General features: G+C 48.0%; 1 protein-coding gene across 3 annotated transcripts in view; it reads left to right on the top strand.

The window, feature by feature from the left end:
- NSDHL (NAD(P) dependent 3-beta-hydroxysteroid dehydrogenase NSDHL) overlaps positions 1 to 6,561 on the top strand; it is a 34,074-nt gene extending 27,513 nt beyond the window's left edge. For all 3 annotated transcript variants that reach the window (XM_072816766.1, XM_072816765.1, XM_072816767.1), the window contains 4 exons: positions 812 to 940; positions 3,136 to 3,278; positions 4,399 to 4,501; positions 5,563 to 6,561. In XM_072816766.1, the coding sequence (XP_072672867.1) occupies positions 812 to 940; positions 3,136 to 3,278; positions 4,399 to 4,501; positions 5,563 to 5,895 (708 nt within the window). In that variant the 3' untranslated portion in view covers positions 5,896 to 6,561. The remainder of the gene's footprint in view (positions 1 to 811; positions 941 to 3,135; positions 3,279 to 4,398; positions 4,502 to 5,562) is intronic.
- Positions 6,562 to 18,310: the final 11,749 nt, after the last annotated feature.

Here is an 18,310-nt window from a genome sequence, read left to right as displayed (position 1 = left end):
TCTTTCATATTATACTTTAAATTGCTAATGCAGACACAGTTGATTTTTGCATGTTGATTTTGTCCTCACCAGTTCTGCTGAACTCTAACTGTAGTATATTCCATATGTTCATAATGTTTTCCATGTCAACATTTCTAGCATCTGTGAATGGCCATAGTTTTATTTCTTCTTTTCAAATTATTCCTTGTGTGTCTTAACCCACCACACTTGCTAGGACTTCTAGTAAAATGATGAATAAAAGCGGTAAAGATACGGTTCGAGCTAATGGTGTTCAATGTTGGATGGGCTCCCTTTAACCAGAGGGCTAGAAGCTAGGACCCTCATAAGAAAGCATTTCCTTTCAAACAGCATGTTTCAAGTCGGCATGTGCCGCATGTGCTTGCAGACATGTGCTGACCTGCCAGGGTTGGTATCAGAATCACGAGGCATCTTTTTCAGACAGGTATCTCCCTCATAGTTTGTGCACTATCCTCCCTTGGGGAATCATTCCCATACTGAGATAATACAAATAAAGGAAGTCTGTTCCACCTCTCGGTAGTGATAGGAGAGAAAAAAAAAGTGAAATCCACTGTTTTAGAATGAAATAGAATGCATCTCAGAATCCGTGTAGCTACAAAAGATGGTGATCTGTGAATTATTTTAAGAAGGGCTGAAAAGCAAAGCCTCACAATAAATCATTTATACGGTGCCTTGCGTATGAGTGTTGCAAACAGGCACCATTTGATCTTCTTTCATGAATGAACATCGGATTGTTTTAATAAAGATCATTTCTTACTTGTATTTTTTTTAACCTTCCTTTCTCCTCTGCCAGAAACTCATTTTAACCAGCAGTGCCAGTGTCATCTTTGAGGGCGTCAACATCAAGAATGGAACTGAAGACCTGCCTTATGCCATGAAACCCATTGACTATTACACGGAGACAAAAATCTTACAGGAGAGAGTATGTACCTGAGAACTGGTTGAGTGACGAGCAAGTGCCATGAACATCTGGAGAGTTTAGATTTTTAAGAAAATCATTTACAAAGTTAGTGTTCTCAGGCTTGCCGACCTAACTTGGGAAGTAAAATTGTGGCTGAAATTCAATTTTAAAAAGAATAACTGTAGCTTAATGTGACCAGACTCGGCTCTGAGTACTGCCTAGGAACTGCCTCATTTAAACTTCACAATGACCCCACAAAGGTGGGTACTATTATCACCACCAGGTTAGAGATGCACAGAGATTCAGTTTCTTCCTGAGGCTGTGCAACTAGCAGGTGGCTGAACCCACACAGTCTAGCTCCAGGGCCGGCACTCAACCTCTGTGCCATGCAACATTACTCAGTTGCCACAGAAATCAGAGGTGATTTATGAAGATCCCAAGCACTCCGGCAGAACTTGGACTTAACATACAAGTATTTTCATTTGAACACACCTTCCTTGTGGCACTCTTGCCCTCCCTACCTTATTTAAATTAAACATGACAAGATCTTGCTTTATTTTAAGGAAAACTACTTGACAAGGTACTGGTTTCCACTTGGCAGACCAACTTTGCCAGGGAGCACCTGGTTTTAACAGTAGGCTGGGTTGAGTAACAGGCACTAAGCCTTTGGACTCCAGGGTTCCAGGGACCCTGATGGCAGCTAGCTCCAGGACTAACATCCAGGGAGAATATTACCATAAGGACATACCCACTTGCAGACCATGGATGCTCGTTGACCACCAGCAGCTTACCTTAGCAGGGGAAGCTGTGAGTCTACTTCTCCCAGGTGTTCACTGCACAGTCAAGCCCACTGAGGTTGCATTTCACAGCCAATACATATCGAACCGGAGCTTGGTGCTGGATTGGCATGAGTTCCTGAGCTGCCGGAGAGCCAGCTGTCTCCCATCTGTGTGCTATTACTCCAGGTCAGAAAGTCCCAGGAATCGTGTACAGGAAGACACAAGGGCCTCCCCAGTCCAGGCGTGGAAGCCTGGCCTTTTGTAAGCTGGAGGAGTCCTGTCTCCAGGTTCTGGCACCCTGCTCTTTGGAGCACAGAGAGCCTCACAGAGCTCCCACCTGACTTCGCCCAAGAAGCACTGAGGCTTTTGCGGGTCCCTGTGTACTCTTACCTAAGGCACTGGGATTCTCACCCCCTGTGCTCGGCAGCTGCAGGTGACAGCCATGGGGCCTCACTTTCATTAACTTTTGGGCACTCAAGTGGGAGTAAGCAAAGCCTCTAAAGGCCTGCAACAGTAACCCCCCTGGAGCCCCCTGTCAGCCACTGTTGGCACGCAACTCGCTGTTGGCTTTCAGATCTCTCAACTGGTAATAAAGTTAGTCAAGTAGCTTAAACTAACTGGGGCCAAAATGTGCACAAGAATTTTGCCACCATAGAATGGAAATCCTAGATGAGGTGATACAATAAGTCTACTTATCAAACACATACTTCCTGAAACAGTTGATGTGAGTCATCTCAGTCAGCGCACAGCCCCATCCAGCTAGGAACTGTAACGGTCCCCATTTTTCCCATTAACATAATAAATCATTCGGGATGTTTTGTTACCTTTGAGGCCCAACCTGTTAGTATTCTAAGCCCTCAAGTTCTCGTTTGTCCACTGAGCCACACAGAACACATCTAAAGACTTGTCCTGTTTCTCCCAGACCCTTTACCTTCTCGGTCTCTTCTTCCTGGCCCATTTGGGTTCATCAGAATCCCTTCCTAGGTGGTACCCCAAACTGAGCAGAACAGATCAGGAGTGGTAGAAATGAGCACATGGAGCTTAAGGCAGGAGGGGTGGGAGGCTCACGGCTAACTCAGCAACTGGAACCCTCCGATCTCTTCCATGAATAGCTGCCATGGCTCATCTTCCTCTGGCTGCATTCGTGCATTCTAGTCTTTGTACCCAAGTCCAGGCCTTTCTCTTTGATCATACTCTTGTTGTTTGTTTTTAAAGTAGGCTCCGTGCCCAATGTGGGGCTTGAATTCACAATCCTGAGATTAAGAGGCAGCCAGGCACCCTGATCACAGTGGTTTTGACCCAGCTGTCCTGTTTTCAAATTTGGGTGCTTTGGGTGGGTGGGCTCCCGAAGTAGCCCCAAATGATAGCAGAGCAGAGGGCAGCCTCTGTGTCCTCTGTGAGCAGTGCTGTGGACATGCCCCTTCTGCTCTCTTATAGGCAGTCTTGGACGCCAATGACCCCAAGCGGAACTTCTTAACCATGGCCATTCGCCCTCATGGCATCTTCGGCCCAAGGGACCCCCAGTTGGTCCCCATCCTCATTGAAGCAGCCAGGAAAGGCAAGATGAAGTTCATGATTGGGTAAGTTGGCCTACAGTTGGCCTTCTCCCTGACCCCCTGACAAGGCTCGGTGTTGTTTGGTTAGGTCTTTTCTAATGGCACCTGCTCTGCTGCCCTCTGTGTTGGTGTCCTGGGGCTGCCACAACAAATGACCACAAACTGAGGGGCTTAAGACAATAGAAATTAATTCTTTCCCAGTTTCGGAGGTGAGAAGTCTGAAATCAAGGTGTTGGCAGTGGGGAGGGAGAGGTTAGTTCTTTCTGGAAAGTGAAGGAGAATCTGCTCAAGCCTTTCTCCCAGCTCTGGTAGTGTCCAGCAGTCTTTGATGTTCCTTAGCTTGTAGGTAAGTCACTCTAACCTCTGTCTCCACTCTCATGGGAGCATCCTTTCTGTGTGTCCATATCCAAATTCCCCTCTTATGAAGATACCAGCCATTGGATTTAGGGCCTAACCTATCCCAGTATGGCCTCAGCTTAACTTGTAGATCATATCTTCGGAGACCGTATTTCCAAATAAGGTCACATCCAAAAGTTCCAAGGAGACATGAATTGGGGGGTGGGGAGGACACTGTTCAGTATAGTATACCATCACATAGCCTGGAAAAATATTTGTGTCCCTGTTTGAAAGTTGAGGATACATGCTCGGGGAGTGGGGGGGAGACGGCACAGGGTCAAGGGCCAGGCCTTCAACTCTCCTTGGATCTGGGAAGGCAGGTAGAGGTGTTTGCATTCCTTCTCAAGGAAAGTATAGATGGCAAGGCCTTTGTGGTTGGTGACAGAGTGTGTGACAGAGTGTGGCTTTTTCCCCAGTACACCTTTGCTTCCTTCCTTTCTTTCTCCCCTTTTCTCTCTTTATTTTCTCCTCCCTTGCCACCTCCTTGCCACCCTGACTTCTTGCTTTGAGGGATTAGGAAGAGATGGTGGGAAAGTGCAAGGCCAAAGCAAGCCATTAGCCCAGAGTGTCCTAGGGGAAGTCGAAGGGTTGCTGTTCAAATAGAAGCCTAGAGCAAACATGATCCATGTTGGCACTGGGCTCTCAGGCTCCTTGCTTGGCCCTTACATATCCCAGAGCCTCTGAGGGCCCCAGGAATCCTGGCCCCTGCACATGTTTAACAGTGGAACCATGCCCGGTATACCCACAGAAACGGGGAGAATTTGGTGGACTTCACCTTTGTGGAGAACGTGGTGCACGGACACATCCTGGCTGCAGAACACCTGTCCCAAGACACAGCCGTGAGTGGGAAGGTAAGGCACCTGCTTCTCCTGCCCCATGCATGTTTGCCCGTCTTGGGATTGCATGTCCCTGTGATTGGATTCATTGGCAAATTGCCTTCTTGATCCTGCATCCTGGCTGAAATGCTTTAGGATCCCATTGGTCTGAGGTTGATCCCCTGTGGTCGGGAGTGTGGTGACATTGCAGGGCTGCATCAGGACAGGCCAAGTCCAGAGCCAGTAAGCTGGGATTGACCAAGCATTCATGTAACATGACGTGGATACCCACTGTGAATGTGACTGCTCTCAGCAGGGTCCCATGTATATTTGGTGGGGGTGCGTGCTACTCATTTATTCTCCCAGTCATTCTGGAAATCTCTCCATCTCTCCCCCATTGCCCACCCACGTTCGTGCCCCTCCCCGTCCAGAGGGGTGGATATATCTCAGTCTCCCGGCATTTGGCACCTAGTGGGCAAGATGGACATGTCAGGGGAGGTGAGCTGTCATGCAGAGAAGAGGAAGCACATTAGATCCTCTCACCTCTCCTCTTGGTCATAGGGCCCCCATCTTCCTGGTTTCTCACCACTGCCTTTGGAACCCCCTATTTGGGTCTCATTTTTCTCCTGAACCTCTGCTGTTTTCCCAGTCCTGTGATGCTTAGGGTGGTGAGGGTAGGGTGGGTGTATGGCTTTTGGTTTAGACCAAAACACAACACACTTGAGAAATGGCATGTGACCTGTTCGTTGCATCTGAAGATAAGGAGCTTTACCATGACTAACATGATCAAGTCAAATTAACCAATGTACCTTCCAGAGTGCAGTCTAAGCTTCACTTAAAAATCCTGGCTGGCCCATGGATAAAACTCACCTTTCCTGTCTGCACCTTAAGGTTGCCCATAGCTCCAGATCAAAAAAGCATCTGTGCCACTGGCTGACCTTTGCATATTGGAGACACTGGGTGGAAGAGGCCGCTAGCTTCCCAAAATATTGGCCCTGGGCTGAACCATCACCCTGTGCCTGAGCACCAAGTTCCAAGCATCACTTGCCCACCTCTCTAGCTGGGGAGCATTTTCTAACTTCTTGTTCTCTCTCCAGGCATTTCACATCACCAATGATGAACCCATCCCTTTCTGGACATTCCTGTCCCGCATCCTGACAGGCCTTAACTATGAGGCCCCCAAGTACCACATCCCCTACTGGGTGGCCTACTACCTGGCCCTCCTAGTGTCCCTCTTGGTGATGCTTCTCAGTCCTGTCATCCAGCTGCAGCCCACTTTCACACCAATGAGGGTCGCACTGGCTGGCACGTTCCACTATTACAGCTGTGAGAGAGCCAGAAAGGTCATGGGCTACCGGCCGCTGGTCACCATGGATGACGCCATAGAAAGGACCGTGCAGAGTTTTCACTACCTGCGGAAGGTTGAGTGATGCCACCCGGAGACTGGGCCCTCTCGGTGCATTCCCTGGCTGCTAACTCTCCCCTGTGGACCAACAAACTAACCTCCTTCAAGTGAATTTATTCTGAGCTTGGGTCTCCTCCTGCCAGTTAGAAGAGAGCACACCCAGCTCTTCCATGACCACAAGGGTGGAGGAAACAGCAGACATGTCTCTCATTTGTTAGATTTGATTGGAATTTCTTAAAGCAGGCAGCTTCATATTCTACTGTTTTGTGTTCTCCGTCTCTCCTTCCCCCCACCCCCACCCCTCCTCTCTCCTGGGTCACTTATCATTCCAATGTCCTTCTACATAATTGAGGAAGCTGTAGGGAAAAAAATCCACCTGCTGACTGATGGTGGGAAAGTAGACTTAACTTCCATGCAAACCAGTACTAGAGAGAAGCCACAGCCTGTTCAAGGAGCCACATATTACATATACCCTAAAAGAAAAAGCAGAGGGGACGCCTGGGTGGCTCAGTGGTTTAGCGACTGACTGCCTTCAGCCCAGGGCCTGATCCTGGAGTCCCAGGATCGAGTCCCACATCAGGCTCCCTGCGTGGAGCCTGCTTCTCTCTCTGCCTGTGTCTCTCCCCCCGCCTCTCTCTGTGTGTCTCTCATGAATAAATAAATAAAATCTTTTTAAAAAAAGAAAAAAAAAGATGCATGATTTGACTGCAATCTTGCAATCTTTAAAAAGAAAGAAAAAGCAGAAGTCTGAAATACATGGTGAAACTTCAAATAGATACAGAATTTAAAGCAAAAACTTTTTAAAGGCTTAAATCATTGCTGCCCCTCCCCCCACCAATCTCCAGAGGGAAGGGACTGCTGGTTGGCCACCTCCTTATAAGTTTTCCAAGTTCTCAGGTACAGCTGATGTGCCTGCCTGCATTGTTTTTTCATAAAACATTCTTTCGTAGACACCTCTCTATCAGTGGGGCCCCATGGTCCTTCTTACTTGCAAGGTGGTAGTGTGCCCAAGGGGCCCGCCTCCTCTTCTAACATGGGACGTGGGGCTTGTTGCCAGTAAAGCACTGAAAAGGTCAGAGAGAAGAGTACTCGTTATCTGCTCGTGGTTTGGCAGAAACTCCTTGAGACAATGCAGGAAGGGCTATTTCTCTGCAGCTCACACTCAGAACCCTTTGGGCTTATTTCCAAAAGGCAAAGCACATAGGATTCAGTGTTCCCAGCTTTCTGGTGATGTTCTGCTTACAGAAGCCAGTTTCTTCCCAGACTAATCGAAATGTAATGTTAAAGACTTCTGTTTTCTTCTCTGCCTTTGTCCAGAAGGTGGAGAGGTAGCCGGGGACACTGGAATAAAGTGAAGGTGTTGTACAGGTCATGAGCTTTGTGTGATAGGAGCATCACGCCCACCTGGGGGGACAGTGTGCTGAGCTGAGGGGCAGGGAAGCACCAGTAGAAGTAAGACAAGTTCTTTACCCCTGAGGCACTTTGAGGAGCTCAAGATACGTTCACAAGCCCCTGTAATACCAGACAGAAGATGGTGCACAGGTTTGAGGCAACATGGTGTAAGTTCAAGGAGGGGAGACGAAGCTTCCAGGCAAGACAGGCCTGTAGGTGGCACTTCAGGCTGAAAGGTGAGTTTCAGAGTCAGCCGTGTGTTGTCCTCTGATTCCATGAACTACAGAAGTGACCAGCCTGGCTTGGGGTGGGCGGCGTGGAGCAGTGGGAGGTTGGGTTGGCTGAAGAGATTAGCAGGGCTGAGGATGCCAAGCCAAGAGGGCTACACTGTATCCAGTAGGCGTGGGAAACCAGGGACACTTTACGTGGTGGCGGGCAAAAATCGAGAAACTCCTTTTGCCACCCTGTGTGGAGCCTCGGAGATCAGGTAGGAAGTGACAAAAGTCTGGGCACTGATGCAGCCACGGAAATACAAATGAAGCCTTAGTGGAAGCACATGGGAAGGATTCAGAGCTCGCTGCTTGATTTCCTGTGAGGAGTGGGAGGGAAGAGGAGGCCAGGGCATAGGACCCATAGACTCTACCTTCAGAGCTGCTAGGAGGAGAGTCTCCGGCCTAGAAGAGTGCCTGGCAGACCAGAGGACCCTCGGCTTTGTCCTTCCAGCTTGCTTGGCAAAAGCTGTCCCTCATGGAACTCCACACTGTCCAACCCATTCATATCTTCTACTTCCTCAGGGAACCTCTTGCCTGCTCACTTGTCTTGTTCACCCGTTCTTTCTACACGTTTCTTGGGCACCGCCTAGGCTTCGGTGGTGAATAAAACAGGCACAGCCTGGAGCTGATATTGCAGTGGAACCACCCTCCCCACCACAGATGGCTTTTATGGCTGCTCCTTGCTCTGCCCTGCATGCCTGACTCAGACCTCTGTCACCCCCATCTGTTTGGAGAAAGTCCGACTGCCCAGAAAGCATAGCCTCCGCAACCCCCTGGGAGCTTGTTAGAAATGATGGGGCCCCACCTCAGACCTACTGAGTGGAGACCCAGTGGCCCTGCCAGTCTGTTTACAGGTCCCACCCGTGGTTCCAAACCACCGAAGCAGACTCCCGCCAGGTCACCAAGTCCAGCTGGAACCTTGCCTCAGCCATGGCAAGGCTGAACTTGTCCTGCTCACCAGCCTAAGTCCCCAGGCCATGGCAACCCCTCCCTTTTCTGATGGCTGATAACCTTGCAACACACTTCCCTAAAATGACATCCCGGAGAACTGACTTCAGCCTGCACCTCCCCATGGCACATCCATCTGTAGCATCAGGCTGGAAGGAAGGCAGTTCTCTGCCAGCTGAGGACAGCTGCAAGTCCATGTCCAGTTCTGCATGTTCGTTGAGTCTCTCACTTCAGTCCCTCTTCCTTCCGCGTTGATACTGACCTAGTTCGCCCCCTGGCCCTAACTGCACCTGGGCCAGGTGTACCGAAGCAGCCAAGCTGATCTGTCTGCCTCCCCTGATCCAGCTTGTATGTATCTCCAGGTTGTCCTTCCTAAAAGAGACCTAGATCGGTCCCTCCTCTGTCAAAAACACTTCAGTGGGCCCCAACTTTCTCTTAAACATCTTCTGCAGCCAGTTTATCATGACCTGTTCTCAGTCCACCTTTCCAGCTTCTTCCACTAGGCTTCACTTCTTGTGCACCAGCCAAACTGCTCATGCCCTGTCAGACATCCCCTTACTCAGGTTGCCCTGGCTGCCCTCCGTGTCCTCTCCCTGTTATGTCCCCACATCCAGAATGGCCAGATCCCTTTCCCCACAAAAGCCTAGTCTGATCTTCCCAATTGGAAATCATCTACTTGCTCTGGGCTCCCAGCCTATAGTTCTCAATCTTTGCTTTGTTTAGTGTGTTCCCTCAGTGCATCCACCCCCACCAGGCCAGGAGCTCCCTGAGGGTAGAGCCAACCAATGTCCCTGCAGAGTGGGTGCTCAAGAAATGTGGGTAACCGCCTGCCTGGCCTGAAATCCTAGAGTAACAGCAGCAACAATGACACTGGCTGGAGCAGAGGTTCCAGGGCTGGCTTTCAGACATGAAATTGGCAGGTCTGTGAACCTCATGAATTGGACACTGCCTTGGGGGCATCCGTGAGTGTGTGTGTCTTTTTTTGGGAGAGGGCACAGAGCTGTGATTAGCTTCTCACAGATGACTGCGGCCCAATACAAAATGCAAGCGGGTGGGGTGGGTGCCAGCAGCTGTAGGGAAGCCTGCTTTGGAGGAAGGGTCCAACAGAAACAAGCTGAGGGGGAAGGGCCAGAGTGGGGATCCCAGGCTTCATTAGCATCAGCTAAGTTCCTCATGGCTCCTTAGCTGCATTCGCATCTGCACAGCTCACCTCAGGGTATCTGGTCCTGCTGGGCCGGCAGCTCCTTTTCTTTCAAACCTCATCCCCAACTTCATTTACTCCTCACAGCTTCCCCCCCACCGCCTCCCTCCATCTCTCTCTTCTGGCTTCCTACAGAGCCCAGCCTGCATTGCCATCAGTCATTGGCTTAGCTGTCCAGTTTTCCAACAAGCTACTACATTCCTGAGGGCCAAAGGCTTTTGATTTGTTTCTCTGCCCAATAAGTGTGACCAGAATGAAAGGGCATGAAGAGGACAAAGCTACTAACACCCACATTGACCAGCTGGGGGAGCCCCAGAGAGAAGCCACCATGGCGCCAAGGGCACTCAGGCAATTAGCAGAGCCCGGGCTAAACCACAAGCCCCCGATCCCCTAGGCCAGTACACCCCACATTACCCATCTAGATTCAGGCAGCTAACACGGCAAAGGTGCCCTGATCTGAGGCTTTGCAACCTCAAGGGGTGAAAGGGCACAAATAAGAGCTAGGAAGTGAGACAAACAGAGGCATGTGGAGAGACACTAGAACTTTCCATCAACAGCATACACCTCTTCTCCTCAGCATCAATTATGGAAGACTCCAAATGATAGTGGACCCAATTAGAGCCTTCCCTTAGCCCGGTCTTTCTTTCACCCACTCAGCCACAGGAGATGTGTTTGCATTATTAGCCCCTTCGGCCCAGAAAACTTCCCTGAGTGACCTGGGTAGGAGAAAAAAGGAGGGAAGAATGTGAAAGCTTCCCAGCCTTTGCTCTGTACTGCAACTCTTGTGAGACACCTTCTCTGGTAGGTACTAGGAGACACACACACACACACCACTGGCTTTGTTCTCTGTGAGGACCATTAATTCAGAAAATATGAACTGAGCACCTGCTAAGTCCAGAGGGATGCAGAAGTGTCTGAGACAGAGCACTTCCCCTTCCGAGAGTCCCACAGAGAAAGTAATAACCCAAGTGGTCTTTGCCTTAAGAGCAAAGGTCCACAATGTGTGAACTTGGGATCAAATCCTGTTTGCCTGTGCTTTGGTCAGTAAAATGTGACTGACACACAGCCACGTCCATTGGTTTGCATAGCATCTATGGCTGCATCCATGCTACTATTGCAGAGTTGACCACGTATGACAGATCATGTAACCCACAGAGTCTAAAATAGTTCCTACCCTCCGCCTTGCAGAAAAAGTTTGCCAACCTCTGCTAAAGAGTGACTGCTAGGCCAACAGGGACAGGAAAGGATGCTCAGCATCACTCATCATCGGGGAAATTGACATCAAAACCACAATAAGAAATTACCTCACACCCATGAGGTTGGCTACTCTCAAAAAATAAATGAATCAATCAAACAGGGCAAGTCCAATGTGGGTCACAGAGCTTGGACTCGATTGCCATCTGAAGAGAGACGTGGTGGCATGTGTGTTTGGATGGTGGGAAGAGCGCGGGGACGGGGGGCAGAGGGAGGCTTGTGGCCCCACCTCCGTCTTCAGAGTACATCATTCCAACCTCCACTTCCATCAACACAGCTCAAGAGGTGGGCATCTTGGGGAGCAACTCTTCAGTCTACCACAGTGGCTAACAAGGTACATGAGATCTAGAAAAGCACCCCTCTGGGCTTTTCAGCAGGGTAGGAGTTTCCTGGTCCTCCAAGGTTGGCCTAGCAAAAGCAGACAAGTATGAGGTTCTATCCAAATCCAAGTGCAAGTTCAGGAGTTGACTAAGACATTGTCCAGATATAGCCCTGTCTGAGGCCTACATGGAAGGTCCTGAGGCCTGGGTACAAGGCAGGCCTCCAGCTGGGAGGGAACCAAAGGACAGGCAAGTCCCAACAGGCTCAACAGCTGTGAATCTAGGGAGGGGTATCCCCTCACCAAACTGGCAGGGAGACACAGGCCCGGGGCTTCCAGCAAACTGCTAGATCCTTGTAGCCCTGTCTGCCAGATACCATTCACATAATTCATTGGGCTAGTTTGGCACCCACCGATGATTGTGAAACCTGTACAGAGGTCACTAATAGGATGGTGCTGGCTCAGAAGGTGCTGAGAAATGTGGGTGGATCTACAGGGCGGGTTTAGAAAGGCCCGAGAATCCAGTGGCCCAGGTGAGCAAGCGTTAGGACCCAGCACTGCCTGCAGGTCTGGGACTGGGGCCTCTGATCCTGGAACTGGGTGGGTCTCATGTCCTGGCAGGAGAGGAAGTAGGCTGTGTGCCATCTTTGGGGCTGGGATTAGTGTTTAGGGAAGTGAAGCTCAGAAGCTAAGCTAAGGCCATTCAGAGGCCTCTAGCCACAGCCAGCCAAAGGGACTTCCTGCATGGGCCTAGGTGGTGCTGAGGCCAAGCCTGCAGAGATGAGGCCCTGCAAGGGAGGCAGAGGCTACATGCAAGGCCCCAAGTCACTAGGCTGTACAGCAGTGGGCATGCCATGCTACTGCAGAACCAAGGGTCCTCAGGTCCTCAACCTGCTCACGGCTGATTATCTGATTGCCCCCTTCTCCAAAGTCAGTTCTGGCCAGACTACTGAAGACTAAGAAGCTGCTTTCCATGTGAAGGGGTCCAAGATAACCTTTGACATCTGTGGCCCACATGTCAAAGGGCCAGGGGCTCCAAAGGCAGTCTGCTCAGGAGCTTGAAAGGAACTCCCACTGGGCCGGGAAGCCCATTGCTAATGGCAGCGTGTGAGAGCCTCTCCCTGGAATGCCTCCTGGCCTCTTTGCTTGGCTGACTCCTACAAGCCTCTACTGGGCTGGCAGCCAGGCCAGGTGAAGCTCATGGTATGCTCTCTCCCAGGCTCTCACTGGTGCCTGCCCGGGGCTGCTTCCACCAATGACACTAGCATAAGATTCCTGGTTCTTGTACCTGCCTTCCTCCACACTGAGGGGTCCACCAAGGCAGTGCCTGCTGGGGACTTCCTTGTGACCCCTGCAGTGCCAGCACAGGCACTGGCTCCCTGGAGCCCACCTGTCCCCACTCTGTCAGCATATCTTTTGGGGAGACATCATGCCACCCATAACAGTGCCCATCGGATCTCTAGTGGCCAGTGAGTGCCCTCATGCCTGCGAATTTCCCTCCTTCGAGCACTTTCCTCAGCACAAGAACCTAGGAGTGGCTGAGAGAACCAAAGATTCTAGGTGTGCTACTCTTCTCAAATGGGATTTTATCACGTGCATGAATATGAGGTAACTTAGGTGGGTGCTAAAGCAATATGATGGAGCCCTTATGAGAAGAGGAAATAGAGACGCAGCCACAGGGAAGACAGCTTTGGGGACCACAGAGGTGGAGACTGCAGTGATGGGACTGAGAGCCAAGGAGTGAGTGCCTGGGGCAGCACCGGAAGCTGGAAGCCGGAAGCCGGAAGCTGGAAGCCTTAGGAAGGCTCTGCCCTTGGAGGGAGCACTGCCCCGCCTGCACCTTGATTTCAGACTTCCGGCCTCCAGAGCTGTAAGAGGATAAATGTCTGTTGTCTTAGCCCCGCCACCGCCACCAGCGTGTGGCACTTGACTGTGGCAGCCCGGGGACACTGTGTAGGAGGGTCCCCTAGCTCCTGCCAGCAAGAGAGAAGCAGAAGCCTTGCCAGTCTTTCCATTCGAAGGTCCGTGCTCCTTGTACTGCTGCTGTGAGCTTGCCGCTTTCACCCCAATCCCAAATAAACAGCTCTCCTCAGCTTCAAAGCACTTTGCACATACTAATTAAGTCTCAGTTAATTGGATGAAATAATGTGAAGCTCTAGTGACATCATTTCCATTCTGTGCCCAGATCTAGCCACAGGCAGTCTGGTGACTGCTGGGCTCTGAGCCTCGTCTTGTGGTAACATGTTATGCCTTCTGCAACTGTCCCATGGAACACGGATCAGGGAGGGCCTTCTCTACCCTCCTCAGCTCCATGGCCTTCAGGAAATGAGCAGCTATAGGCACTCTTGGCCCATCAAGTACGTGTGACACAGATGGCTTCTGTGATTATGTGTGTATGTGTCTGTATCTGAACTACACACCCCTGTCCCACATAACTGAAATGCTCTTAATGGAAGTTCTAAACAAAAGCCTACAAAAACTCAGATGTATCTTCAAATACTCCACAAAATAGCCCTGTGGGGCTCGCTCTTTGATCCTCGGGGCTTGTGTACCCCTTTCCTTGTAGAACTAAGGAGAACAATCCCCTTACCCTTTATGTTCAGGACCCCAGCAGATGAGAAGTACTTGAGTTGAGCAAGTAGCTATTTGCAAGGCCTGGAAACAGGAGCCTATTCCAAGTCACAGTTGGGGAGAGTTCCAGACCAAGGTCTGCAAGGCATGGTGGGGACAGGCAGGGCTGGGGCGGGTCCCCCATGGATAGATAGTGGGTATGCTGTGGTGTCCAGAATCAGGGGACCAAGTTGGAGTCCTGCCTTCAACCGTGCCACTGATTAACCTGGATGATGTCAACAGCCTCGTCCCAGGTCTCCCTGACTCTTTTGGGGATCCCTTTGTCCTCCAGGGGACAGCAGGGGCTGCATGAACAGGTAATCTGCTCTTGCCATCTCCCACTGAGCACCAGGCGAAGGCTGCCAATTGCTCTCACTCTGTGTGTCCCCAGCAGGTAGGCTGGAGCCTCATCAATGGTACTTACAACAAATAAAGAAAGACTATTCCTGCTTCATTCTTTTCCAATGCTACAGATTATGGGGGAAGGAAACCCTCCAAGTCTGGTGCTGTTATATTATTAAACTTTTTAGTGAAGCAAATATTCTTAAACTTTTTAGTGAAGCAAAATAGACACTAAAAAGAATATGCATGTCATACAAAAGATATCTTTTTGAACACCAATCAAAAAGAGAATGCACCTGTGTAAAAGCACCCAGATCAAGAAACATAATATGACTAACTCCCCAGAAGCCCCCTCTCTGGGCACCCCCTACTACTACCTCTCCATGGGTAACCACTCTCATACACAGTTGCAGCAGGGATTAGATTTGCCCATTTTTATGTAAATGGAACCACACTATATGTGCCCTTACACATCTGGCTTCTCTCCCTCCGCATTCATATGTTTGCGGTTGTAGTCCATTCTCCACTGCTCTTTGTGGTTGTAGTCCATTCTCCATGATACCATGACTTGTTCTTTCTACTACAGTGGGCATTGGGGTTGCTTTTGGCTATTACAAATAATGCTGCTGTGGCTGTTTCCTGTGTATGCCTTTTGTCAAATATATATATGCAATCGTGTTGAGTGTATCCATTTTAGCTTGCTTGGGCTACCATGACAAAGTACCATCGACCGGGTGGCTTAAACAACAGAAATTTAGTTTCTCACAGTTCTGGAAACTAGAAGTCCAAGATCAAGATATCGGCAGGTTTGGTTTCTTCTGCGGCCTCTCCCCTTGGCTTGTAGACAGTTCTCTTTTCTCTGTGGCCTCACATGATCTTCTCCCCTGCGAGTCTGTATCCTAATGTCTTAGAAAAAATCATATTGGCCTCGGGCCCACTCTAATGACTGCATTTTTACTTGATTATGTCTATAAAGACCCTAGCTCCAAGTACACTCACATTGTGAGGTACAGGGCAGAGGAAAAAACTTCACTATGAATTTTGGACGGACACGGTTCAACTCCTAATAATACCTGTAACTGGGATTGCCAGTTCTGAGAACACATATATTTAGCTTTAATAGATAAGTACCAACAATCTTCCAGAGTGGTTGTACCAACTTACCGTCTCCCTGGCAATGTATAAGTGCTCTAGTTGCCCCCATGGCTTCACCAATGCTTGATATTCTTTGTCTTTTCAATGTTAGGTCTTATACCTTTTTTTTAAAAGATTTTATTTATTTATTCATGAGAGACAGGCAGAGGGAGAAGCAGGCTCCACACAGGGAGCCCGATGTGGGACTCGATCCCGGGTCTCCAGGATCATGCCCTGGGCTGAAGGCAGCGCTAAACCCCTGAGCCACCCAGGCTGCCCAGGTCTTATACCTTTAATATGCATTTTCCCCGAGAACTATTGAGACTGAGCACCTGTTCAGATCCTTTATCTGCTTTCCTACTGGCTTGCCTACCCTTAGTGTTGATTTATAATAGTTGTTTATTTGTCTGATTGTTTGATGTATTCCGGATGAATGTTCTGTTGGATCTCTGTATTTTGAAGATTTCCTCTCATATTTGTGGTGGCCTTGCATTTGAACAATGTGTTTTGAAGAACAGAAGTTCTTCATTTGCATGTAATTCAGTTTATCACGTTTTTATTTTATATTTATCACTTTTTGTGTCATGGTCAAGAAATCTTTGACCACTCCAAGTTCACAAAGACATTCTCCTGTCTTTTCTTCTTTCTTTTTTTTTAATTTTTAAAAATTTATTTTTTAAAAATTTTATTTATTTATTCATGAGAGACACACAGAGAGAGAGGCAGAAACACAGGCAGAGGGAGAAGCAGGCTCCATACAGGGAATCTGATGCCGGACTCGATCTCGGGACTCCAGGATCACGCCCTGGGCCAAAGGCAGACACTCAACCACTGAGCCACCCAGGCGTCCCTCTTTCTTTCTTTCTCTTTCTTTCTTTCTTTCTTTCTTTCTTTCTTTCTTTCTTTCTTTTTTTCTTTCTTCCTTCCTTCCTTCCTTCCTTCCTTCCTTTCTTTTTCTTTCTTTCTTTCTTGAAACCATCTTTATACTAACATCTTTGTTTTTTTTAGTTTCAGAGGTAGAATTCAGTGATTCATCAGTTGCATACAACATCTAAATGCTCATCACTTCAAGTACCCTCCTTAATGCCCATCACCCAATTACCCCATCTCCCCACCCATCTCCTGTTTTACTTTTAAAGGATTCGTTGTTTGGGGTGCCTGGGTGGCTCAGTTGGTTGAGATTGAGCATCTGACACTTGATATCAGCTCAGGTCATGATAAGTTCAAGCCCCACATTGGGCTGCCTGCTGGGCATGGAGCCTACATACATACATACATACATACATACATACATACATACATAAAATACTTGTTGTTTTACCTGTCATATTTCAATCTGCCATCTGCCTGGAACTAATTTTTTGTATGATATGCAACAAGATCCCTGGACATTTTTTTCCACACAAGTACCCAATGAGAATAAAGGGAAAGGAGAGAATATGAGTGAAAATATCAGTGAGGGTGACAAAACATGAGAGACACCTAACTATGGGAAATGAACAAGGGGTAGTGGAAGGGGAGGTGGGTGGGGAGTGGGATGACTGGGTGATGGGCACTGAGGGGGGCACTTGGCGGGATGAGCACTGGGTGTTATGCTATATGTTGGCAAATTGAACTCCAATAAAAAAAATAAAACAAAAACAAGCAAACAAACAAACAAAAAAAACAAGTATACAATGAAGTGATGCTGTGTCCTTGTAAGAGTATCATCTAGATGATGTTCATTTTGATCATCCAGTCAAAGTGATAGCCAAGTTCTCCCCTGTATGGTTACATTTACCCTCATGAAAATAATTTAAACAAAATCTGCCTTCTCCTCTTATATTCAGCATCCATTGATGAATTTTGCAATGATGATTGCAAAATGACAAGAAAAGTGCTTTTAATATCGTATTATAAAGTTTATTGGAAAGTCCATCCTTAAAAAAAAAAAAAGAAAGAAAGTCCATCCTTCTCCTGTGGTGCTAGCATTTCATTAAGTCCTCTAATACTTGGTAAATCTTCCATTTTCACAGCAAGAGGGCAGGCCTTAGCCTTAAAGCATTCACAAAACCACAGTATTTTAGATGATGTGTCATATTTTTCTCTTTTTATTGTAATGTTTCTTTTTGTGGTTTACCTTCTATTTATGACAAATGACTAATTTTCTATTTGCAATAGCAATGTAAAGTTTGCCTTTTATGTAAATATATATGAGTTTTAACGACTTAGTGAATTGAAATAACACATTTTAAGTCCATAATTATGTGGTACTTCGGTATGGCAAAAATTAGTGAAGATAGCATGTAAATAACTGATGGGTGGGGAATACTGATCCCCCAGTAACATGTCCTAGCTCCACAGGGAGATGCTAGCTCCACAGTTCAGCTGTCAGTCACTTTCCCTGGCTCACCTGTGACACCATTCCTTATCAGACACATACTATAAAAGAATTACATTTACTATGTTTAAGGAAATGAATGAAAAACAAAAGATACTTACAGAGAACAGGATTGAAACCATATAGAATGTGCCCTCTGATAACAATACAAATTAGGTACACATTGATAATAAAAACATAGCTGGAAAATCTTGGCATATTTGGAAATTAAGCAATATACTTCTAAATAACTGTAGGTCAAAAATCATAATGGAAAGTTGAAAATATTTTGAATATTTTAATATGGAAAATACTACATAAAAAATTTGAGGGGAAGTGTATCAGTCAGGGTTCAACCAAAGAAACAGAATCAGTACTAGCTATATAAGAGATTTATTAGCAGGAATTGGTTTACATCATGGCAGGGGCTGAGTAGGAAGCCTGAAATCCATAGGACAGGCTGTGAAGAAGGGCAGGCCTCCTGGAAATGGCAGCTTCAGCTCCTGCCAGAGAGTTCCAGCTCTGCTCTTAAGACCTTTAATGGATTCAATCAGGCCCACCCAGATTATCCAATGTAATCTCCCTAAAGTCAATTGATTATGGCTTTAA

This window comes from Canis lupus, chromosome X, assembly GCF_048164855.1.
Source record: "Canis lupus baileyi chromosome X, mCanLup2.hap1, whole genome shotgun sequence".
In the NCBI taxonomy this organism is placed as follows: domain Eukaryota; kingdom Metazoa; phylum Chordata; class Mammalia; order Carnivora; family Canidae; genus Canis; species Canis lupus.
This window is presented reverse-complemented; position numbering and strand designations above follow the sequence as displayed.